At 35.5% G+C, this 26,725-nt stretch overlaps 1 protein-coding gene across 1 annotated transcript in view; it reads right to left on the bottom strand.

Annotated features, from left to right (window-relative positions):
• LOC150091185 (glucocorticoid-induced transcript 1 protein-like) overlaps positions 1-26,725 on the bottom strand; it is a 362,458-nt gene that overhangs the window by 32,264 nt on the left and 303,469 nt on the right. Inside the window, exons 7-8 of the mRNA XM_090382684.1 lie at positions 21,589-21,788; positions 634-756 (exon numbers count right to left, since the gene is read on the bottom strand). Of these exons, the coding sequence (XP_090238810.1) occupies positions 634-756; positions 21,589-21,788 (323 nt within the window). The remainder of the gene's footprint in view (positions 1-633; positions 757-21,588; positions 21,789-26,725) is intronic.

The following is a 26,725-nucleotide window of genomic DNA, read 5'->3' on the forward strand; positions in this document are numbered from 1 at the left end:
GTTGGCATGGTTATTCTTTAGTATAAATTAATTTCATCTTTAGGATGAAATTAATTTATACTAAAACAGAAAAATCAATTAACACAAATGGTGTTCAAGTGGTTTTTTTGTTCCATCTGATTCCCATAACAGTTTAAGAAAAAACTTGGTTCTATGGTATTGTGAGCTGCTACCTTAAGGATAAGTTTACAAAATAGTTATGATAAAACAAAGATTTATACTTAAAAGCAGAAAAAAAATCATGTCCATATTTTCAAATTATACATGATAAATAATTAATGTATTTTTGCAATATGTTGCAGAAAAAACAGACCTATAGTGCAATTAATTTATTAGTAGCACTGTTATTTTAAACTAAATAAATAAAAGTTTCCAATTTTTTTTTTTTTATAAAATCAAATTTATTAAGTCAAATTAATCAAACAATAATACTATAATAAACATTTTAGAACCATAAATTTTTTTTCTTGCAAAATCTCTAAATTAGATATTTTAGTTCTTCACAAAAAAAAACATTTTAGAACCATAAAATTTTTTTCTTGCAAAATCTCTAAATTAGATATTTTAGTTCTTCACAAAAAAATTATGTAAAAACTACCAACTTTATAGCAAAAGAAACAAGTTAACATATACCTCAAATCTTCTATTATCTTTACTTTCTCACAGCCATCCGGAGGTTCCCTGGCCAGAAATTTGTTTATCTGGGGACTAGTACCAAGTCTCAGGTAACTTTCTGGCTCAGGTGATCCAGCTTTACTACCTTTTAGAGAAAAGTTACATCATCAATCAACAGAATTTATAATTCCATAATGTAAGTCTCAGTAGATTGCCATTAAGTGAATTTTTACTGTGTAATCATATCTCATGCTAATTCAAAAGAGAGAGAGAGAACAATAAAAAAAGGTGTCCCAAAAGTGCTGGAGGAGTTTTATGTAGCTATATAACTGTAGTGTCTGGATATTAAATGAAATAAGAATTTAAAACTAGGAGGGAGAAAAAATAAAATAATAAAAATATTAATGCAATATTAATTATCAATTGCATCACTAAGATGGCCTCAATTTGGCTGCCAAATTTCTTTGCTCCAATTATAACATTTTCCTTAATCAGAGCTAACATAGCTGTACCAATTTTTGCAATTTCTTCACAGGTTTTTTTTTTTTTTTTGTTTCAAACTTCTGTGAATTATTTCCTGATAACATAGCTTTCAAATAACTCAAAAAGAAGAAATTTGGTGCACTTAAATCAAGTGCTTGATGGCCAGTTAACATTCCTGAATCAAAAAATGGATCACCTAGAAATAATTCCCTCAAAATCATTATGGCTTCCCTTGATATGTCATCTCCATAAAACCAATTCTCGGCTATGTCTGCTATGAAAATCTTATTCATATCTCTGTAGTGTTTCCTGACATAATCAAATTTGACTTGTTTTCCAATCTATCAAGATGAAAATGGGTCTCACCATTCATTAAATTCTGATGGAAATCTCCACCTTGGCCAGGGAAAACTTTGGGACTTACCAGACAAACTGATTTCCCGCTACCGTAGTTTCACCGTACATTCTTGGTAAACAGACAGTGTGTGTTATCAGTAGTGGCAGTAGAAGTTTTCCTATTTTAAAACAGTGGGGTGGGGGGGGGGGTAAACACCCTAAGACTGAGGAAGTCTGGAGGGTATACCCATAAGTAAATTTCAGCAGCGAAACCACTCAAACTCCAATAACCTGCTTTTAATAATCAGATAAAATTAAAATTACTCAATACATTGTTGCTGACTTTTACAGCCACTACTGATACTGTGGTAGCAGGAAACCAGTTTGTCCGGTAAGTTTCTCGAAGTTTGCATTGGTTCTCGTGTTGGCTTTCTTTACCTTAGCCTCCACCTTTACTGTGTGTGTGTGTATATGTTTGGGGGGGGGGGGGCTCTGCTCAACTTTCATCTCAGGTTGAGTTATTCAGCTTGCATGAAAGCATCAACAGTTCATTTTCTATACTGTAGATTTTAGTGTTTTGCACCAACCTTACGTAAAAATAAAAACACAAAGGAAACTGGACTTTTAATAACTGTGTTTATAATAAATTATAATAACCTGTATTTACAATAAATTTAACTTTACGATAAACTATACATATAAAATATTAAAATCTGCTACATTAAGAACAATAAAATGCATTAAAATATACTAAGTTAAAAGCGATAAAAAACCATAGCTTTCAAAGGCTCCAGCCTTCTTCTTCAGCGGTATTTTCTTATTCTGCAGTACATCTTTAAATATCAGCAGGTTCATGGTACTCATCACGTGTTTCATTCTCACGCGTTCCGTTCTCTTGCGTTGTGGAACCGGAAGTGGCTCGAGCGGGAGTCATACGGAACCGTTCATCCCTTCTGAGGATAGTGGCCTCAAAGAGGGGATGAATCCGCGTACCTCTATCTCTATTAATGTTGATTGTAGAACAGATCCGCAAACTCTCGAGCCACTTACGGTCCCAGAACTTATGCGCCCGATCGGTGATGATAGCATCGTCCGGGGAGATCTGGTGCTGCTTCTCCCAAAAATTTATTATAAACACAGTTATTAAAAGTCCAGTTTCCTTTGTGTTTTTATTTTTACGTAAGGTTGGTGCAAAAACACTAAAATCTACAGTATGAATATACCCAACCTCAGAGGCCTGTTTGAAGAGTTCATTTTCTATTTCCCGGTTGTTAATATATCACACAATAATTCAAACGGAAGAAGCAAAATGCATTGATTATCACATCTGCAAGTGCTTTGGGAGACAGCAGTAGAATAGTTGTTTGTGAAATTCTGCAATTATTTTCAATAATTGCAGAATTTCTAATTTGGTTGGGTGAGGGGAGAGATAGCCAAATAATTCCTTAAGACTTTTGGAGAACTTTATCTATGACGTGCACGCACACCAAAAGTCTAATAATTCAGCATTCATTAGTGTTGGATTATCAGATATTCCTGATTACAGGGCATTTATCTAAAAACACTTATAAAATTTAAGTAAATCAATTTTTCTAGTCTATATGTTATTTATTTTATATTCTATCTAGCTAATATTTTATGTAATAAAATAACAAAAATTACATGAAACTAAAGTACAGAGACAAAATTTACAAAGAAACCAATCCTAATTGTTTCTTTGCTTTTTTCAAATTAATTATTTTTGCTAAAAAATAAAATTTCTTATTTTCCCCACCTTCTTTTTAGCTGTCTTGTTAAACATACAAGAGTCAACATTAAACTAATCCATTATTACACTCATTTTTTGCAGGTATATAAGTACCTTTAGTTCCTCTGGAAATCCCCCCCCCCCAAGCTTTCTTCCCACAGTAGTGCAATCGCCAATACTAATCAGATTCATGATATGATATGACCCGATGGTCTCTTGGCAATTACAAAACTCTGTGAAAAAAAAATTAAAAGCTATCAACAATTTCTTTGTGAGATTAACTTTTATTCTACATGTTAAATTAATTACTGCCAGAATACTGCAACAAACACAAATTTAAAAAATACAGGTGGAAAATTGTTGTTTTTTTTTTAAAAGGAAAAAAGATCACATTTTGTTTTATATATACAAGTGGCTAAATATAGAAAACCCACACGAAAGGGCAGTGTAGCAAAATTCTATTTTCTTAGCTTGCACCGAACAGAATGACAACAAACTTGGCCTAGATGATGAACTGTCACAACTTTAAATGTTTCATTAATTAATATGCCAATACAAAGCAATTTATTAGATAAATAGGACAAAAAATAATTCAGTTCCATACGTTTTTTTTTTTTAGTGAAGTAGAAGTGAGGGAAAAACAGACAATTACACTGTCTTTTCGAGAGCACCCAATCTTTTCTTAAATACAGTAATCTTGAAACTTAGAATTGGTAATAAACTTGTCTGAAAAGTTGTAAGAGAGGTTTAATTATTTTTGCTTTTAGTGGATTTGTGTATGTCTTTTAGGTGACTAGCACTGTTTTTCTTTTTTTTCCCTTAAAGAAAATCCCCAAACATGAAAGTAGTATTTAGTATTTAAATCCATGCACAGTACTAAATGCCAATGGTATTTAGTACTGTGCATGGGTTTAAAGTTGAGAACACAAAAAGAAATTTTGTTATTAAATGAAAAAAAAAATTGTTGACATTAGACTTGAATTTCTATAGATTGTAATTTTCAGATAATATATGTGAAGGGAAGTTGTTCCAGAAAACAGAAGTTGATGGAATACACGTAAATGAAGAAGAAAAAAAGCTGGTTCTGTGAGTTTGAAGTTGGACAGTGAGAGAATACTGACTGGTTGTGGCACATGCTCGGACTAGTTCAGATGAGAGGGAAATTATAGAAACCAATTCAGAAAAATGCTGCCCATGGAAGTATCTATAGAAAAAGCATGCAGAAGAAACAGTGTCCACGTGACAGAGAGCAGAGACTATGTAAGAAATGGGTCATTAATTAACCTACTGCCCTCTTTTGAATGGAGTCTAGAAGTTGAAGAGATGGTGTGGGAGCACCATGATTGAACGGATTTGAGATTTGTACAGAGTGAGTAGCTGTTTGGAAGAAAAGTAATGCCAAGAGCAAAACAGAAAACCAGGGTTTTTAGATGTAGAAAAAAACAATATTTGTGATGTGCTTATGCCAAGAGACAGAGAGGGATTAGAAGTCAGGGTAATTCCTAATACAGATATGTGACCGTGTCTAGAAATCTGAGTGTCATCCAAGGTAATCAGGAGCCAAAAAATCCTTTTTGTGATATATAAGGCAGGACTGAGTTTTTGAAGGATTAAAATTAACAAAGTTATCTTTGCAATCAGCATTTAAGGAATTAGTAGTGGATATCTGAGAAGTTGAATCTATTTGTGCAGGGCAAGGTTTCTCAAATTTGAAGGTGGAATGCCAAGTATTATCATTAGCAACACTATGGCTAAGATTTCAAGTAAATGGAAGAAGGTCATTAATATATAAGAGGAAAAGAGTGGGACTTACTAAAACAAGGCTTACCAAAACAGACTAAAACTGATAGTTATCTCAGCTATTCTCCTGGAGGGGGAAAAAAAGAACTATGTTAATACTGAAGCATTCCAAGTGGGGCATAAAAACATGTTTGCATAAAAAAAATTGGTATGACAATGTTCCATGCAGTCAGCAGCACCAGTTAATTTATAAACTGAATTTAAATAGGAAAAAAATTTAATATCAATTTACTGTTGCCCAAATAATAAATCCAAATGTGTTTGGACTTATTATTTGGGCAACATTATAAGTCCTCACTGTTGCACCAGGCAAAAACTCAAAGGAATATGAAAACTGCTTCTGCAGTTTTATACCAGTATCTTATTACAGTTGATAGAGTGAAATTCAGTTACAGAAACCCTGGAAATAATGGAAATGAGTAGTGTCATAATTAAGTCAGTTAAAACAACCTCCATAAAAATTGTGCCTTGAATACAGAATTTCAAAATTGCATACCTCTTCCATAACATTAACATTCCAGTGAACTGATACTGCGCCCCCCCCCCCAAAACTTATGATTATTCCAAACACAAAAGGTACTAGTATACTATACAAAGTGAAGATCATTCAGTAACTAATGTGGTACTGCTTGCAATAACACAATAAACTCATCCCTGTAAAAAAAATTTAGGAGGATATTATTAAAAAAAATAGGCATAGGCTGTTCTACTTACTGCTGATTTTGTGAACAAGTTTAACAACCTTATTAGCTGATTATTAATACCAATTCACATTTGCTCTTGAAGTCTTTTCTCACTCTGCTCTTGAAATATTGGTAAATTTGGCTGCTGAAATAAAAGAGTTCACGAACTTTCTGCATCATGATACAGTTTACTGCATGGTTATATGCAGTTTACCATATAACATTGATTATAATTTCATTCAACTGTCTATACAGTTGAATGAAATATTGTTCAAGGTTTAGGCCTAAATGGATGTCAGATGAAGTAATGAGACATACGGCAGAGAAGAAAAATGCATGGGATATATAGAAATTAACACGTGACACAGAAGCCTATGATAGATACAAGTTGATCTGTTGATTACAAAGGAGGTTAGGCAGGCAAAGGCAGATTATGAGAAATCTTTGGCAAGGGATGCAAAGAAAAACAGCAAAGAGTTCTTTACTTATGTAAACTCTAGAAGAAGGGGATGAATCAGATTGGTCCACTTGATATCAATGGATCAACTGTTGATGATCCTGCTCAGGTAGCTAACAAACTAAATGAATATTTTGCATCAACATTCACACATGAGGAGTTATTCAGCGAAGGGAATGCCAGAGGTGTATTCAACTCTGGCAGTAAGCGAGAGAATCTTGTAATAACTGAGAGTAAAGTGGAGGAGAAATTGTTGAAGATAAACACAAGAAAGGCACCTGGGGTGGATGGAATCTATCCAGTTATATTAAAGGAGGCAGCAAAGGAAGTAAGCAAGCCCTTAGTCATAATTATGAGAGCTTCCTTGGACTCAGGGGAGGTACACAAGTAATTATAGACCTGTGAGTTTAACTTCTGTTCCAGAAAAATTAATGGAGGCACTGGTTAAAGAAGCACTGCGGGATCATCTAGACACGACTTCAGTTATAGCTCGGACACAGCATGGTTTTGTTAAGGGAAAGTCTTGCCTGACCAATTTGATTGGATACTATGATGCAGTCACAAAAGAACTGGATGCAGGGAATAACTTTGATGTTATATACTTGGATCTTAGAAAGGCTTTTGATACTGTTGCACATGGAAGACTGCTGCACAAATTGGAGCAGTGTGGCATTGGAGACAAATTGCTGCTATGGATAAAGGGGTGGTTGAGGGGGAGAATACAGAGAGTGGTAATCAATGGACACTGCTCATCATGGACTAATGTTATCAGTGGAGTCCCTCAGGGTTCAGTGTTGGGTCCATTATTATTTTCTGTATTTATAAATGATATTGATGATGGTATATGAAGCTTAATGTCCAAGTTTGCAGACGATACGAAGGTTGGCAGGGTTGTCAAGGACACTACTGACACTATGCTGCTGCAACAGGATCTGGAAAGTTTGAGCAGATGGACTGAGAGGTGGCAAATGAAGTTTAACATTGACAAATGTAAAGTATTACATATGGGAAACAGCAACCCCAGAGCAATGTATCAACTCTGTGGTACTACACTAAAAGTGGTAGAGAATGAAAGGGACCTGGGGGTGGTTGTGCAGGCAGATATGAAGTTCTCTGAGCAGTGCAGATGGGCTGCAAGAGTAGCTCATGGTGTATTGTCAATGATATATAGGAATTTTTCTAGCAGGGATAAGGAGGTGATTATTCCCTTGTATAAGGCAATGGTCAGGCCACACCTAGAGTACTGTATACAGGTATGGAGGCCTCATTTCAAGAAGGATGTAGAGCTGCTGGAACGAGTTTAGAGAAGGGAAACAAGATTAGTGAATGGAACAAAGAGGTGCTCTTACGAAGAAAGGCTTAAGTTTTTCAAATTACAGTGTCTGGAGACTAGGCACCAGCGAGATGATCTGATAGAGGTGTATAAAGCCTTGAATGGTTTGAGCATGTTCAATGCTGATGGGATTCTTCCTCTTGCTCTGAATAATCACCTGAGAGGGCATAAATTCAAATTGAGGAAAGACAGATGTAGGATAGACGTGTGGAAATTTGCCTTTAGCCAGCGGGTGGTTGGTTGGTGGAACAGACTTCCATCCCTTGTCGTGGAAGTTGATAGCCTAAATAAGTTTAAAGCTCAGCTGGACAGGTATTTCGAACGAACAGAGGGGTGAAGTGGAAGTGTTTTTTTTTTTTTTTTTTTTTTTTTTTGGCTGATGCTCATAAGCTTGCTTTCTTGCATCAAATGCCTCTGCTAATGCTAATGCTACAGTTGCTTTGCTGTGTTTTCCAGTTTATCTTCAGTTAGAATAGAATGCCACTACACTAATTTCACTGATAAAAACAATACCACAATGTACAAGGATCTAGCTTTTAATAAAATCTCTTGGAAATATGGTGCCAGTGCATTCTTCTGGGATTGCTCCCAGTGTGGGAGCAGTTCCCACATTGCTTAAAAAACATTCTCAATTCAATATATAAATGTGAACAGATGTACACAAATCTGAAGGAATACTTGTAGTAATTTACTAGGCAAAAACATCCAGTAAACTAAAAACATTACTAAAGATAATCATAATTTTTGAATACTTGAGGTGATACAATCTCTCGGTAATGATGTTTGCCACAGTATAGGTAAATATATTTACCAGCGCCTTGCATAATAATTTAAAATTGGTATTTGTTAACTACTACACTGATTTTTCATAAAGTTTTAAAATATGATAAAACATTTTGGTTCAGGCTTGTTAAAATGTCTTTTTACATCTATGACAGTTCAAACTTATTCATTCAAAACAGGGTAGCTAACCTTTATTTATGCAATTATGAAATGAACTTAGACCAAAACATTTTATGTATAGGTATGTTAATGATCTATTAATAGCCTTCTTATTTGGATATATATATCAAAAGACCATGACAAAATAAAAATTTATAAAAGAGAAACATCCAACTTCTAAGAAATTAGATATTTCTGGGGGAAAGGAATATTAGGTAGGATTAGTTTTATTATTATTATTCCTTCTCCTTATGGGGTGGAGGACCTCCTTATGTCTCCCCCTTTCATCCCATACTGGTATCAGATATATGGGATAGTCATGTCCAACTATTATTATTAGTTGAGAAATTATCTGACTATCGTAGAGGTGTTAAGACTGCAGTTATTTGGAGTCATTATAGGTTTTATCTGGAAGGCCTGATGAGGCAAGGTTCTTATATAGGCTCTTTTGCACCAAGTAGTGGTCTGGACAGTCATTACTTTTTTACATGTCACATATCTCTGACTTGCTGTCAAAAGGTCTGTGCACTTCCTGATCTTTCCTCATAGCTTTTCTGGAGGTCATTGCAATGTCAATCAGGAAGGCAATCATTTCCTTCTTGTCAGTGAGAGTTATGTTCTGTTGTATGGGATCATCTTGTCCATTTTCAAGGAGCAGTCCCAATACAGCTTGTGGGTAAGGGAGCCTTAGTACAGTCTGAGAGTCATACCTGTATTGTGGTATACTTTTTGTGATCAACCAGTATTTCTTTGCAAGGTTCTGATGTATTATCTGGCACCCTATTGACATGAGTGTGTATCATTCTACATGGTGATCACTCTACATTTCACAGTGATGTGCTGGATTGTTTCTGGTGCAAGAGAGCATTGTTGACATGTGTCATCTATCACTCCTTGGCAGCGTATTTTCTTTAGTTTGTGGTTCTGATTACCTGGCCTTGGATGGCAAGCATGAATGCTTCAGTCTCACAAATACCAAGACCAAAATAATTGAAAAAGTTCTCGTCATGTATTCTCTCTCCTTATCTGGACATAATTCCAGACACTTTCAGATTTAATATTAATTTGCAGATTTTTCTCAATACTGCCCTATACCAGATAAGTAAATCCTCAGATCTAATTTTAATATCATTAGTGTGCACAGTAACTTTTGTACCCTTAAAGGACTGCTCAATGACATAGTTAACTTTTGCCTGACACACATACCACAATCATGTTCTGTATATATGCGTAGTGCCATGATTCAGTAATTGTGCAAACATTTTCAAATAGGTCTTTTCTCACCAGCTTTCTGAATTATTTTAGTGCTTCAGTTAACCATGTCCAGACAGTATAATGTTTATCTACAGTATGAGTATAAATGTGGTGTCATGAAAGGCATACAAAACCACATCTCTTATTCTGTATTGAGCAAAAAAAAAAAATTCTCTCAATCACTGATAAAAAATATAAAATAAAAGTTGTTTATGTCTTTTTGAATACTCCTGGTTTGCTGATTTGGCTTGACTCAATAAAAATGTTCTCAACTAAAATTGGTGTAAATAATGTCTTTCATACTGAAAAAAGGTGATAATACACTTGCCAGTAGACTTCATGGACCATGCCTTCATAGAGGGTGGAGATATGCTAATGCAGTGGTTCCCAACCTTTTACTGCTCAAGGCACACTTTTAGTTAAAAGCTGAATATTAATGGCACATCAGAATAGTGATTGCCATCAAACTTAATGGAATTTTTCCTAATCTCATGGCACATCAGTTGGGAACCACTGTGGTAATGCTTCTACTGTGAGCCCCTTTTTAGTGCAGGTCAGAGTCGTAGCTTCCAAGGTCTCTGTTTCCTGACTAATTTACCGATCTTCACGGATGACAGTAGGTGCTGTACCAATAGCACTGGTTGGCATCAATTTCCGAGAATCTGTCAGAAATAATTGACAGATTCTTGTAGGAAATATGTTCAAAAACTCAGATATATGCTTAAAAAGTTCTTATCACCCTCAATTTTCAAATATAGTAGGTTAATGACTGAAAACCAAGACCTGTTGTTAAAGCTTAAAATTTCCTACATTCCCATTTACTTTTTTTCCTGAAAACTTGGAAGTGGTCTCCGACGAAATGAACCGGTGAAAGGTTTCATCAAGATATTTCTCAAATGGTAAAAAGATACTAGGGAAAATGGAGTCCAAATATGTTGGAATCTCAGACTACTGTTGGAGATACCAATGAATGATTATAAAAGGTAAAAAAAAGGACAAAATAACTGTGTTTTGTTATCAAATAAACATTTTAAATAGAATTAAGTTAATAGACCCATTGTTCAGTATTTAGTACTATATGTAACATATTCTTAAAATATATGAAATATTTTTTACTAGGAACTTTTTGACTTTAATCCCTTCTCCCTTAAAATTGGTGGGTGTTATAGCAATATAGTTACAACATTTGAATTCAGCAGCATCAAACTACAAGAATCACCATGAATTTTAATAGGTAGCAAAAAAAAAAAAAAAAATTTTTTTTTTTTTTTTTTCTGACCAGTGTGGTCACATTGGTCAGTGCTGATGGATGTCCTGGGATAGATTAACATGCAAATTCCAACAGTTTTGAACCTGAATCATATATCATGTCAAGCCTATTAGTCTTGTCCCTGGTCGTGTGTTGTACTGTTTATTATATCTTTGACTCAGTTATATGACAGTGAATTTGGGTGCAACCAAGATTCTGCATAGGCTTTTGGCAATAGTTTCTGTTTCTGTTTCTGTTTTTTTTTTTTTTTTTTAAAGCAAGAGACAGAATTTCACATTAGCTTGCTCTTTGTTCATTATTTTCAAACTTAACTGGGTACATATCGTTGTTTGAATTTGATGCTCGGTTAATGCTGAACTGAAGAAACAAAAAGAAAGAACTAAACAGGAAAAAAAAAAAAAAAAAAAAAAGTTAGAGATGAATATTTGATAGATTTAAATGTATATAGTTTTCATTAGTAATCATTTCACATTTTATATAGTGAAACCCTCAATACCATATGTCACTCTTATGAAAAATCCATTTCCAAATAGGCCTTTTAAAATTCTCTTCATCAGGTAATGGAACACTTGTGACCAATTGCTCACTCCTCGTGGTAGAAAACAGAGTTCAAACTTATGACACACCGAGAGGAACAGAGAATTTACTATCCTCAGATCTCAGGATGAGCTGATAGCATACAGACTTCAGCTATAACTTTGGAAAAAATTCAAGTACCCTGTAGACACTTAGCATATCTTCAGCATTATATAGAGAAAAGTTAAAACAGATTGAGTTATCTTATTTACTCTGCTCAGGTCAAGATTGAATCTTAACTCACCACTGTCTTTCTCTACACTTACACAACTTCTACAACAACTAATAGGCTTATCCATGCTGATGTGGACAGCTGTATAATCCCTTCGATTCCTGCATAGACATTCAGAGGCTTAGCAACCACTCTTCACAAGGGGGGGGGAGCATCTTTCAGCAAAAGTGCATTGACAAGTGCATTCTACACTTTCCTATTCCTTAAGTGCCTAAATTCCCTCTGAAAAACATTGTGGATATATGTAAAAAACCTCTCCAAAAATCATAATAAACTCTTTCTCTGTTTAACTCAGGACAGAGAGTATGTAAAGTCCTTTGAACTAAGTCTTTGAAGGTCTGCAATTATTCATTATATGCTCGGAGCTTGCACTAGAATATACTTTGGCTGAACTCTGAACTAAATTCTAACGTCACAAACTTTTCATTATTAGCTACCACACAGAGTAAGTGCACATCATGATACATTCCAAATCATCACCAAATTAATTGAGTGATGGGCTCAAACTTATGTTTCACCTTCTAGCTAACTCAAAAGTCAGAGTTCACATAATTTTTTCTCCCTCAGTGGCCTACAATGATCAATATTGTAACATTACTATATCAACTGCTTAATTCTTAATGGTGTAGTAGCTACACAAAAAAAAAAAAAAAAAAATTTAAATAAGAAATGATATGTATGTAATAATATACAATAATTTTAAACGTAAAATTCCAACCAATCAGACTGTAAAAACAAAGACACACTTACATATATAATAGCTTAAAACAATTTGGCCTAAGATGCTGCTACTCTATAAAGCTAATAACACACTGAGTAACTGGATAAAAAAAAAAGTAACAATTTGCAGATGGATGGTGGTAAAATGTGGTGTACTCACAGATAGATGTGCATTAACCAAACAGTGACTGTATATAGAAAAACATACACCAGGCAGAAAGGTAGGGTTTTTGTGAGTTGTGGATTTCCTCATCATGCAGATTATGATAGGCTTGTGAACACCACCCACAAACATAACATGCTGCTGCTCCATAAAACTAATAACATATGTTGTTATTTGGTTTTTAGGAGCATTAGCAACTAAGGCCATATTGCTCCAGGAATATGTAGTGGTCATTTCCTGACCTTTGTGCATCCTCCGTATTTGGTGGCGACTGGCTCGAACCTCGGTCTAATCAAGAAGCATGTGCTAAGCACTGCTGCTCCTTCCCACCTGGCTACGGAGGCGCCACCAATAATATACCAAGTAAGTGAATAAAACTGACAGTGAGCCTCTGGATATGCTTCTTCAGACATACAAAAATGGTGATATTAGTCAGAGAGATGTCTATAAGACAGATAATTTGATGGAGGATAGAATGAACTGGAAGATGACGTTTCAGGCTCCAGTAGGGTATTTGGGTAAGAGTGGTTAGTGGTCTCAATGGGAAAATCATGTATTCCATCCCCTAAGGTGATTTAGACACCTAATGGTGGCGAACTCTTTGTTCCACTTGAATTAACAAAGGACCATAAGGAGGCACAGATAACAGGCCATTAGCAACCTAACTGCAGGAGCCAATGCAGGCTTCTCATTTCTAAACAGAATTTTGTACTCTCAGAGAAAATGATAGTCTTCAATTTGAAAGAGTAAGTCCCCACCTAGTCCCAAAACATTTTTAGAGAGAAGCATATTATTTATATATATATATATATACAGTCGATTCTGATTATTTGGGACACATCGGGACTAGTGCATTTTGGCCCAATTAAGCAGCTGCCCCAATTATCAGAAGTTTCGCAAAAATAGGAGGAAAATTATCCACAGGCTATAAAAGTAAAGATATATTAGGAAAAAATTTACCCTTTATTACCTTACCAATTAAAAAATTAAATGATACGTGAAATTCGGAAGAATATACGTGATAATCGGAATAATTAATCCGTACTGTAATATGTACATACTAACTAAACTAGTTGACATTTCTGTTCACTGACATTTGTGGGTGGGGGTTAAAATTTAAAACAGTAAAAAGATAAGCAATCAATAACAAAAAAACACGATACACACAAATTGCAAGTAAAACAATATGCAAAAGTGGGAACAGAGTAACGAGTTACAAAGCTTTAAAAATAGGAATGAAGAGAAGATTCTGAAAATTATTTTTTTATGTGATTGAAGATTCCATGGAAGTGTAAACACATTTTACCATAATAACCCACAGAATTCCAGCTGCCAGTATTATTGCAAATTCAATAAGATCGAGTTTACTATCTGTTTATGATAGATTGCACTAACAAAAGCCCAATAAACAGGTGACTGCTAATTGTTTTATGGTTGTAACCTCCAGAAATCTGACCGTACTACGTGGTATGATCAGAGACAATTGTAGGATAATCTCCAGTGCTGCGGTCTCCTGCCCCAATTAAATGGCATTTTGTCCCAATTAAGCAAAGTAAATCCTGGCTATTTTCTCGATTGGGTTCTGGTTTTTAATATTTGTCTCAAATAAACGGCTGCCCCGATTCAACTGCTGTAGACTGTAATTTTCAGGAAATACGTATGAAGAAAGGGTGTTCCAGAAAACGGCAGTTGAATGAATAAACGAGGAAGATGAGAAGTTAGTTCTGTGAGTTTGAAGTTGGACAGTAAATGGATGTTAGCTGGTGTTCAAACTGTTTTGAAAGAGAGAGTGGGAATTATAGAAGCCAATTCAGAAGAACAGTGTCCATGGAAGTATCTGTAGAAAAGGCATGCAGCAGAAACAGTACATCTAGTAGACGGCAAGCGGAGAGAGAGAGAGACTGTTAAAGCGGAGTCATTAATTAACCGAACTTCCCTCTTCTGAATGGAATCTAGAAGCCTGAAAGAGGTTTTGCGGGAACCACCCCAGATGTGGGAACAATATTCCATGGTAGCAGATTTGTGATCTGTACAGAGTGAACAACTGTTCGGAAGAAAAGTAACATCGAGAGTGAAAGAGAAAAACAAGTTTTTAGATGCAGAGGATGCAATATTTGTAATGTGCTTGTGCAAGGTAATCCCCAAAAGAGATATCACTTTGCCTAGAATGGTCAGGAGCAGCAGTGCGTAGCACACGCTTAATGATTAAACTGGGGTTCGAGCACGTGCCCACCAAATACGGAGAATGCGGAAAGGTCAGGGAATGACCACCGCATATCCCCAGAGCAATATGACCTTAGTTGCTAATGCTCCCAAAAACCAAATAACATAACTGCCTAGAAATCGGAATGTCACCAAAGATAAGCATAGGAGCAGAAGAATCCTTTTTGTGAGATATAAGACGACTGAGTTTTAGAAGGATTGAAATCAACTAAGTTATCTTTGCCCCACTGGAGATTGGTATTTAAGGAATTGGTAGCAGATATTTGAGAAGTTGAAGCTGATTGAAAAGGGGAGGATTTCTTAAAATGGAAAGTTCAATGCAATGTGCTATCATCAGCAAAACTATGGATAGGATTTCCAGTCAATGGAAGACGGTCATTAATATACAAGAGGAAAAGAGTGGGGGAAAGAACTGACCTTGAGGGACACCCACATTAGTGGAGAAGTTAAAAGACAGAGAACCATCTATCAACACATTCAGTGAGCAATCAGAGAGAAAACTGAATAACCAATTACAAAAATCAGTTGGCAAACCATAAGATGGAAGCTTGTTTAGAAGACCTTTATGCCAAACTCAATCGAAAGCCTTTGAGATGTCAAGAGCAACTGCTTGCGTTTCACCAAACTATTCCATTTAATTTGTCCATAAGTAGGTAACATAAGCCAGAATATCACCAGTGGATCGACACTGACGAAATCTATACTGACGATCATTGATCAGATGGAAAGTTTCTAGGTAGTTTAAGAGTTGGCGGTTAATTGATTTCTCCATTACTTTAGAAAGAGTAGAAGTAATTGCAATGGGATGATAATTGGATGGGAGGGACTTGTCACCCTTTTTTAGGAACTGGCTAGATATGAGCAAATTTCCAAGCAGAAGGAAAACACTGTAGGGATAAGAAAGTGAAAAAAGGCGGCAAAGAACAGGATTAAGTTTAGGAGCACAGGTTTTGAGAACAAGTGGAGAAATACTATCAGGACCTGGAGCTTTCTTAGCATCAAGATTTATCAAAATCCTTCTAACATCCTTTTGACGGAAGACCACAGGAGGCATAGAATGCTCCATTCAATTGTTGTAAATGGTGAGAGGTGTTTTACCAAGATCATTAATACACGAATTGGAAGAAAAATGGGATTCTAGTAGGTCAGCTTTATCCTTGGCTCAAGTGACAACTGAACCATCTGGTTTTTATGGAGATGAGTAAAAGTTGCAGCCAATAGCTTTGGCAAGAGATCAGAATGCTCGGCTACCATTAGGGCAAGAAGCAAGTTTTCTATGGTTAGCCTGTTCAAAATCTAGTTTGGACTCATTAATAACTGCTTTACAATTGTTGCGAGTTTTTGGTGTAGGCAGAAAATGAAACTGAGAATTGGAAACAAGTTAATTACAATATGCAACATCTTGAACAGCCTTAGCTGTTGTTGTTATTTGGTTTTTAGGAGCATTAGCAACTAAGGCCATATTGCTCCAGTGATATGCGGTGGTCATTGCTTGACCTTTCCGCATCCTCCGTATTTGATGGTCATGAGCTTGAACCCTGGTCTAATCAAGAAGTGTGCGCTACACACTGCTGCTGCTCCTGCCCACCTTGGCTACGGAGGTGCCACACACACAGCCTTAGCACATTTATTGGAAAACCAAGGTTTAGATAAAGGATGAGATTTTAAAGTTGAGTGTGGAATAACAGATTCCATTCCTACAAGAATAATTTCACTGACACGATCTGAGCAAACGTTGACATCAGAAGCTTTGAAACAATATTCCGCCAAGGAAAAGAAAAGAAATCTCGCAGTTCATCCCATTTTGCATTCTTGTAATGCCAAACAATACGAGGTTGGGAATAGCCATGAGATAAAGGCTCTATTGGAGAAGAGACAATCACCAAGTTGTGATCTGATGTGCCAAAAGGACCACGCACTTCGACCGTGTACTTAGAAGGGTTGTTTGTGAGAAAAAGATCAAGCATGTTGGCTGTATGGTTAGGATTGTCCAGTATTTTGGTAGGTAAATGAACAATCTGTGCGAGGTCATTAGTAATTGCAAAAGCCTCAGCATCTCGACCAGCTGGGTCAGTGTGACTAGAAAACGGAAGCCAGCTGGAGTTGTGAACATTAAAATCACCAAGGAAAATTACCTCACTGTTATGAAAGTTGGACTAGAGAAAGCCAAGTGGCAAAGAGAGGAAGTCAAAGAGCTCCAAGTGATTAGTGAAGTTGGGAGAACAGTATAGACAACAGATGAATTTGACACAATGAGGTAGAGAGATTTTAAGCCAGAGAAGATCGAAAAGAATACGTTCCAAATTACTAAGTCTCTGACAGGTTATATCAGAACCCACATATGCACAAGTACCACCTTTGAGGCGAAAGGAAAGAAATCATACAGTGAATAATTTGGGCAACTGAGATGAGCAGTGGTTGAATCAACCGATAGCTGAGATTCTGTCAGAAAAAGTACATGGGGTTTGGCAGACTGCAAGTGGAAATCATTGAGATTAAAATTGAGACCACGAATATTTATGAAATGAACTAGGAAGTGTTTGGGAGGTTTAGATCTTTTCGCAGATAAGCTTACTCTATTAGTTTGAAAATTCATGGTGTATTCAATAGCAAGAAAAAGTGTGTGTGTGTGGGGGGGGGGGCAAGCTGTACGAAATAATGAAATTTTTGGATATGGCATACACGATAAGAATATACCCAGATCCTTGACAATGCCCCCGCATAAACACTACTCGGACTCCCTCCAGTCACTATCTCACAGAGTAGAGGTAGCAAGATTATACACTAGCTGATCTGGAAGCCTCCTAAAGAATTACCAATAGGTTCGGTCTGGTGCACTAACTAGCAGCCAGCCTGGGAATACCGTTTTAGAGCTGTACCCTCGAAATGTAAGGAAGGTTGGATCTCGTCATGATGTTCATCATAACCTCAAAAGTCATCAGTCATACTCCATGATTGAAGAGATGGGGAAGGGTTGAACAGAACTTAGCTCTGGAGACTAAACATGGGTTCCACCACTTCAAGCTGGTGCAATACCACCACATAAGCAAAGTGGTGGTATTGCGCCAGTTGATGAGAGAGTCATCTACCACCTAGTATTGCCTGGTAACACAGAGGGGCAGTATTCCTTGTGGTGTGCACGCCACACCTCGACCCCTGCTTACGTTGGTTCACACCTGGGTAGTCACCCACAGTGTGCTAGTGCATGGAGGTTATACCCAGGATTACTAACAGTCCCATCATAGTGAATGTGCAAGCAGAGGATCTGGATGTCACAGGCCGTCCAGACTTTGCCGAAATTGGTTCCACTTGACTTGAATGTCATCTGAATATCAGTTCCATCAGCAGTTTAGAATCCCTGGTAGCAAGTACAGCTTGTCTGGCATATCTGAGAGAATGTCTGCGACAACCTCAAGGATATAGTGCCTTCAAGGCCATATTATCATGTCTCCCCAACTGGGTATTCATGGGGTCCCATTTATATGTTGTATGAATTGATATGAACTGATTTATGATAGTTCCTCCCATGATTAATTCATGTGAGGAAACTGCCATAAATTATTCAGGGTTTCCTTCTGTCTAGATCAGCTAACTAAAGCCCTAAATGAAGAAGCTTTTAAGAAATTCCCTGGTGTTCAACATAATTTGAACCTGGATCTCTTTCAACAAATGACAAGTGGCAAGCCTACTATACTATACTATACTATACACTTAGGATAAGACAAACAAGAATGAAATCATGCTGGTGCATCAAAATGCTAACAGAATTCATACCAGAAGGATTCAGTTTTAATTAAAAGTCATACAAAGAGAATCTGCATCATTTATGGAATACTATAGAATGATGGTATTCCATATGGAATTTGTCATTCCACAGGTGTTACCATTTATGGCGACACCTGTGGATTGACAAAAATTGGTTGCTCATGCATAATACACCAGCCCACTGAACCATAAATGTGAGAAAGTACATGGCAGATAACAAGGAGACCATAGTGCCACAACCGTTGCCCTCACTGGAGTTCTCACTGCTTACTTACCCTCTTCAAGGCTGTGAAATTTCAGCTGAAGGGACTACTTTTCAGTAGCACAGATGAGGTGAAAGGTACAATAAGAGATATCCCAAAGAGCATGGTGGAACATGATTTCCAGTAGACGATCCCCAACTCTCTTCTATCAGGCAGTATTAATGGTGTCTTTTGAGGTTATGATGGGCAACGTTGTGAGATCCAACCCCTGCCTTGCATTGTGAGGATACAGCTCTAAAACAGTAACCACAGACTGGCAACTAAACAGTCCACTGGACCAAACCTACTGGTAATTCTCTAGGAAGCATCCAAATCAGTTAGTGAATGGAAAGAGCCCAAATAGTGTGTATGTAGGGTACACTGTCAAGGGGCTGGGTATATCTCACTGTATGTACACAATATCCAAAACTTTTATTACTTCATACATGTTCTCCCCTCTCCACTTGTTTCCTGGTTACTTGTGCAAAATAACCAATAATCATCTGAAGGTCATGTGTAACTGTGTTTTATAATAAACTTTCTCAAAATTTCATAATTCTGCAGCCACAGTTTCATACTCACAATTTTAGATTTGAGTTATGATGAACAATGGTGCACATCTGAAGGTCATGTGTAACTATTTTTTGTAATAAACTTTCTCAAAATTTCATAATTCTGCAGTCACAGTTTCATACTCACAATTTTAGATTTGAGTTACGATGAACAATGGTGCACAGCCTCCCCCCCCCCCACAGGATTCTTGATGAAACAGGATAAAGTGATATATTTACATATTCTGTCATGATAACAATTCTAAAGTAAGTAATTAACAGTTTATATTCCTATAATCAGTTCAAGAGTACAGTAATATATAATGGTAATGGTTTTCAGTTCAAATTTTTTTGCCTTTTGCAAGTGCTTTAATTTGATACCATATATGTGGATGACATAGAACATGCTATTCAACTGAGCAAGAGATTGATTCAACTTTTTGCCAATGATATTAAAATATGAGATAAAGAATTGAAATAAAGAATATGATGATATAACTTCTCAAAACAACAATTATGATAAATGCATTACTACTGTTATTTAGAATAATAATACAGGCAACCCTCATATAACATGGTTATTAAGTTTCTATAAAATGTTGTGTTGTGCGGAATCATGTTATACAGGACTAAAAAGAGTATAAAAAGGGGAGTTACGTTGCAAAAGCTAAAAAAATACACTATTTCATTAACAAAATTACACCATTCTAGATTTCGTGTATCTTCTGCCCTCTTTAAAAAAATCAGTAATCTGGGTTTGTTTGCTTTTGCTTGAGAAATCTTTGTGAATTTCATCGTATGGAACTAAGCATTTTTGAAGCTCCCTTTTGAACTCTGGGCTCCTTTCATTCAAGAATCTACATTCAAAAAAGAAGATTCTAATCGCTCGACTAACGTTATGCCTTCCCCTATGCTTTTTAGTATAAATTTTGGAAGTTTAGGATTTCCATCTGTGCTATCATCCTCTGAATTGATTTGGTTTTACCTCTGATACCATTTGCACCACATCTGCTATTCCAGCCTCTTTTTCTACGAGTAATTCTCTAACACCTTCAGTAATCAAATCTTTACTTTTTTTTTAGGAGCATAGGCGACTAAGGCCGTGTTACTCTGTGTATATTGTCTATAAATTGCGTGCATCCTGAGGTATATTTTCTGTTTTGCTGGATGAAAAACCTGAGTTTCCAGGAGAAAACCAACCATGCTACCCTTGCCCAAGCCTGACTAACTCAGCCACATTGTGAAAAAGACCCATAAAAATTCCTCCCTTCATTGACAGGATTCAAACTCAGGTCTTTTTCGCCCAGTGTGGGGAGGAGGGCGATTCTGTCAACTGTGCTACCCACGAGGGCTTCAGTAGTCATATTATCAAAACCTTCCCCTACTATCGACGTAGCAAGTTCTATCACACTGATTACGTTTTCTGCCAGTTCAATCATATTTCCTGAATGAACTGACTCTGGTCATACATTTTTCCACAAGCATTTAACATTGATGGTTTTACTTCTTTCAGCGATAAAGCTATGATTCTGATACAGTCCATAATTGAGAAATGTTTCCATGCCTCCATTACTTCAATAGATTCGAATAAATTTTTTTCAAAATTGATTGTAATGATTTTCTGATGTAATAAGTTTTAAACGTAGATATAATACCTTTATCTAATGGCTGAATTAAAGAAGTTGTATTAACCCAGTACAACTGTGGTGGTAGGAACATAACTTCAACGTTTGGATGACTTAAATCTTTTGGATGGCCTGGTGTGCTATCCAATAGTAATAAAACTTTGAAATCTAGATTTTTCCACGAGTTCAACAAGTACAAATTCAACAGAACAGAATACAACATGGAAATTTCCCAACAAAATAAAATACAGGGATTTCTAAATAATATTTTTTTGACTAGCGAGTCAACAGCGGGGATTCAAAAAGAGTGGAAATGTTAAAAAATTACATCCAACATAATAGCAGGGTTTACCCTGCACAAAAGCTCAAAAATACCCTGTTATGTAAGGGTTACCGAAATTCTCAACCATGTTATATATGTACCAAGTTGTGCAAGGATTGCTGCAATTTATTAATCGTTTAGAGCAAAACCGCGTTGTAGAAGTTCTGTGTTATACGGGGGTTGCTTGTAATGAATAATTACTATTATTTACATTAAGAAAACATACATTAAAACAGCCAAAGTTTTTACCTACCTGTATTTGGTGAAAAAGAACTGTCTAAGAGGCCGGGAATCATGGGAGCTAGTGGAGATGTAGAATGGCTGCGGCTTGCTGTACCACTGCTAGAACAACTCTCATGTTCAGCAGGGGTCTGAGTGTCTACATTATGAGTGGCATGGAGCAAATCTGCAATAGGAGCTCTATGACCCTCAGGTGTTGGCTCAAGAACCTTTATAACACAATAAAGCAAACATTTCAGTTATGTAGAAAAAATGCAGGAATAAATAAAATATTATTGTACAATATCTGAAATGAATATTTAAAAAAGCACTATAAAGAATATCTAGTCCAATATATATATATAGTGGTAATACAGAATGTCTGTCCAAATTATCTTAAGGAACTATGCAACTTAAAAAGGAAAGAAAGGCATCCAAATAAAGGATCGTATTTATAACTAATTAAACATACTTGTTATATACTGCAGCATGCATACGCACATGCTGCCACATTCACACTAAAATTTTAAATTGATATCATGTATGTGGAGGTAGGACAAACCATTCAATTTACATACTTATTATCTGAAGATATACATACTTTAAAGCCATTCTAATACAGTCATTCAAATGACCGATGTTCAGTACTGATCTGTCATTTGAATATAATTTTATGATATTAGTACTGTAATTAGTACAGCCAGTTTAATACATTAACCAAAACAAATCCAGCGTAAAGGGTCATCTATTAAAAAATGGGTATTTCTCAACACATGAGATATGAGCAGTTCAGTTATTTATTTATTTATTTTCTTAATAAATAGTTAGCATTCATTAATGAGATTGCTAGTAGTGAACAAGTGGGTTGGTTTATTAATTTCACGTTGCCACAACACTGCACAATTTTTTATGATTTCAGTTTATTCAATTATTTGAAATATATTAATGTTTTGATAGTTTGTCCATTTGTCAGATATTATTACATTATTCTCAGTAAATCTGCATACCTAAAACTTCTAAAAATCGAAGAATGGAAAATTTTAAATAAACATCTGGCTTTGACTAGAACACTATGAAAGAATGTTCCTGCATTATCTAAATGATTTCTTTCAAATTTATGATAACTGAACTTGTCACTGTAGTGAGGTAAATTTTGCATGTCACCAGGGAATACAATTATCAGTTGATACAAAAACCTATGGTAGATATAAATTAGTCTGTAATCAAGTAACAAAGGAGGTTAGACAAACTAAGGCAGATTATGAGGTCTGGAAAAGAATGCAAAAAAAAAAAAAAACAGCACAGACTTCTTTACTAATATAAACTCTAGAAGGAAGGAGTTGAATCATATTGGGCCACTTGATGTTCATAAGTTAACTTTTGATGATCCTGCTCAGGTTGCTGACAAACAATAGGTATTTTGCATCTGCATTCACATACGACCATTTGCTTTGTATAAAGCCATGCCTTTAGTACTGCATACAGGTCTAGAGGTGTCATTTTAGGAAGGATGTAGAGTTGCTTGAGCATGTCCAGAGAAGGGCAACAAGATTGATGAGGAGAATGAAGGGGTCCTCTTACAAAGAAAAGCTTAAGTTCTGCAAATTGCAGCAGCTGGAAACTAGGCACCTGCAAGGTGATCTGATTGAGGTGTATAAGGTGTATACATTTTTTAAAAGTTTATTTATTTAAATCTTACAATTATGCTCACTATACGTTTGGCGTTTTGTTTTATAAGGAACTCTATCTATTGGCAACTTTAAGAAATTTTGAATGATTGTGACGTTCATTATAGCGAACGTTCGTAAACCGAGAGTTGCCTGTATACTAAAATATTCAAATTTGTAGCTCTTTCTGTTCTCCTCCACAGCATGGTCTCATGATGGGTATCGGTAAGATACCCAAAACATCACCTTATTAAACTATATTATAATTAATAATAATATAGTTTTATATTATATAAAACTACATTATAATAATGTAGTTTATTAGGCAAACAGCCTAATAGACTATACTATTAATTTCACATGATATAAGAGTGATATGAATATAATAATAACCTTTATGTTAGCATTAGTAGAGGCATATGATGCAAAAAAAGCAAGCTTATGCAGCATCAGCCAAAAAAAAAAAATCATCACTTCCATTTCATCCCTCTGTTCGTTCAAAATACCTGTCCAGCTGAGCCTTGAATTTATTTAGGCTATCAACTTCCACAACAAGGGATGGAAGTCTGTTCCACCAACCAACTACCCACTGGCTAAAGGCAAATTTCCGCACATTTATCCTACATCTGTCTTTCTTCAATCTGAATTTATGCCCTCTCAGGTGATTATTCCGAGCAAAAGGAAGAATCCCATCGGCATTGAGCATGCTCAAACCATTCAAAAATGTTAAATGTTATGAAATGTTAAAATATTTCATAAAATTTTAAGACATGTCAAGGCTTACTTCAATATTCATGAGTATTTTTATTTAATTCCAGTGACTCCCATAAAAATCATGTTGAAGTTGATGTCGAAAAAAAAAAAAAAAAAAAAAAAGAAAAGTTGATGATGAGTCGCATTTTTAATGATCAGTGGCCAATTAATTACTTTTTTTTTTTTTTTTTTTTTTTTGTACTGAAAATAAGACACATGCAAATGTGTCTTATTTGCAATAAAGCCTTGTCGGTGTTCAAGGAATATAATGTGAAACGTCCCTACACGATAAAACATGCCTCAAATTACAATAAATTTCAAGGGACTTTGTGGCAGAACAAACTCCAAGAACTAACCCAAACTTTCAAAGTCAACAACAGAAGATTAGAAATTTACTCATCAAAATTTATCTGCAGTTAGAACTAGTTGTCGAGTCTCCCAAATCTTGCTGAAGAAGGAAGGGCCTTTATGAATGATGTAAAACAAATTTGTTTAGCAACTGCAGAAGAAGTATGCCCTGAGAAAGTAAAGAATTTTTCATCTGTAAGTTTATCTTCATCAACTGTAACAAGAAGAATTGAAGATTTAGGAGCCGAAGTTCAAAATGAACTCGTAGAAAAAGTTTGTGAATTCACGCATTTTTCAATAGCAATTGATGAGAGTGAAGATACAAGCCATACAGTTAAATTACTAATTTATATCCGAGGTTTAAATCAAAATTTTGCACTAATTGAAGAGCTAGTTGCATTAAAAAGCTTGAAAGATACAACAGGTGAAAATAAATTTTTGAGTGTGTCAAAAACAATTGATGGCCTCAAATTGAATTGGGATTTGCTATCAGCGGTTACGACAGATGGTGCTAAAATTACGGTTGGTACTAAAATTGGGTTCATGGATAAGCTTCATAAATAACTTGAGTAAAAATATTAAAAAAACCAATGCAATTTCATTGTATAATTCACTAGCAGCCTTTTTGTTGAAAATTTTTGGACGTAGATTCAGTCATGTCAACTGTAATATCAACAGTAAATTTTTTGCAAGACTGGTCTGAATCATGGGCAATTCAAAAATTTTCTTGAAACTATTGAGACTGAATACGGTGATGATTTGTTGTACCACACTGAAGTACAATGGTTGAGCCGCGATAATCTGTTGAAGCCATTTTTTGAACTTAAGATAGAAATAGATTATTGAAAAATTATTTTATTGAAAAAACAGATAATTGAAATCTGTTCCGGAACTGTCAGATCTCAAATGGTTGTGGAACCTTGCCTTTTTAACAAATATATGTGAACACCCGAATTTTCTTAATATGAAACAAGGACAAGACAAACTTGTCAATGAATTGCATTATAATGTCAAAGCATTTGAAACAAAACTGCAGTTATTTAAAAGTCAACTACTTTGGAATAATTTTTCACATTTTCCATTCTGCAATAATTTATCTAAAAATATGCCTAGTAATTTTTCAAGTGAAAATTTTTTTCAAAATGCTGCAGTTTGTTGTAGGAAAATTTTGCAGCTCAATTTTCTGATTTTAAAAATAATTCAAAGGTGTTTGAACTTTTTCAAAATCCGTTTGACGTACCTGTCAATGATGTTGATGAGAATTTACAATGAGAGTTTTAGATATTCAATCTAATGATGCACTGAAGACAATAGTTAAAAATGAAAATCAAATTCAACTTTATTCAACATTATCTGAGTCAGATTATCCAAAAATGGCGCCTCAGTAGCCAGGTGGGAAGGAGCAGCAGTGCGTAGCACACGCTTCTTGATTAGACCGGGGTTCAAGCCCGTCACCACCAAATACGGAGGATGCGGAAAGGTCAGGGAATGACCACCGCATATCCCGGAGCAATATGGCCTTAGTTGCTAATGCTCCTAAAAACTAAATAACAAACAAACAAACAAATAATTATCCAAAAATTAAAAATTTTGCGGGAAAGGTTACATCAATTTTCGGAAGTACATGTATATGTGAGCAGACCCTTTCAAAAATGAAATAGGTAAAATCAAAAATACAAATACATCTAACTGACCCGCATTTACATGACTTTTTAAGAATTGGAACTAGTACTTTAAAACTCGATATTACAAAAATTACCCGCACTCTACAACCACATTCATCGCGTTAATTATGATTTTGTTGTATTACTAACTGTATTTTTGGGATAAGTAATAATTAATTTTAAAGTAAGTAATAATTAATTTTCTTGTATTACTGATTGCATTTTTGTGATAAGCACAACAAATAATGTAATGAACACATTTTTCAAGAAAAGGGTGAACAGGAAGTGGATATGGAAGAGTCCAAATGGATTAACAACTAATGAAATCGACTTCATCGCACTAACAGAAGATATATTGTGAATGATGTTACCGTCCTGAATAAGGTAAATGTTGGCAGTGATCACAGAATGGTAAGATGTATACTTGATATAGATGTAGGAAAGGAAAGGAAAAAACTGACTCGAGTAAATAATACAAAGGTCTTTCAGATAACAGAAGAGGAGAAAAAGCAGTATGTACTGGAACTTAAGAACAAGTTTGAGCTTCTGCAGACTGCTCAGGACCAAGATATCTATGAGGAATATTACAACATTCTGAAAGTGATAAAAACCAAGAAACCTATAGGTAAAAAGAAATCCAAAGAAGAAAAAATTAGTCAAGAAACACTTGTCATGATGAACTGAAGGCAACAATTGAAGAGCAAGATAAACACTGACAAGGAGAAAATTGAGTAT

The sequence above is a fragment of the Mastigoproctus giganteus genome, chromosome 1 (assembly GCF_048544385.1).
Source record: "Mastigoproctus giganteus isolate SK-2022 chromosome 1, ASM4854438v1, whole genome shotgun sequence".
Taxonomy (NCBI): domain Eukaryota; kingdom Metazoa; phylum Arthropoda; class Arachnida; order Uropygi; family Thelyphonidae; genus Mastigoproctus; species Mastigoproctus giganteus.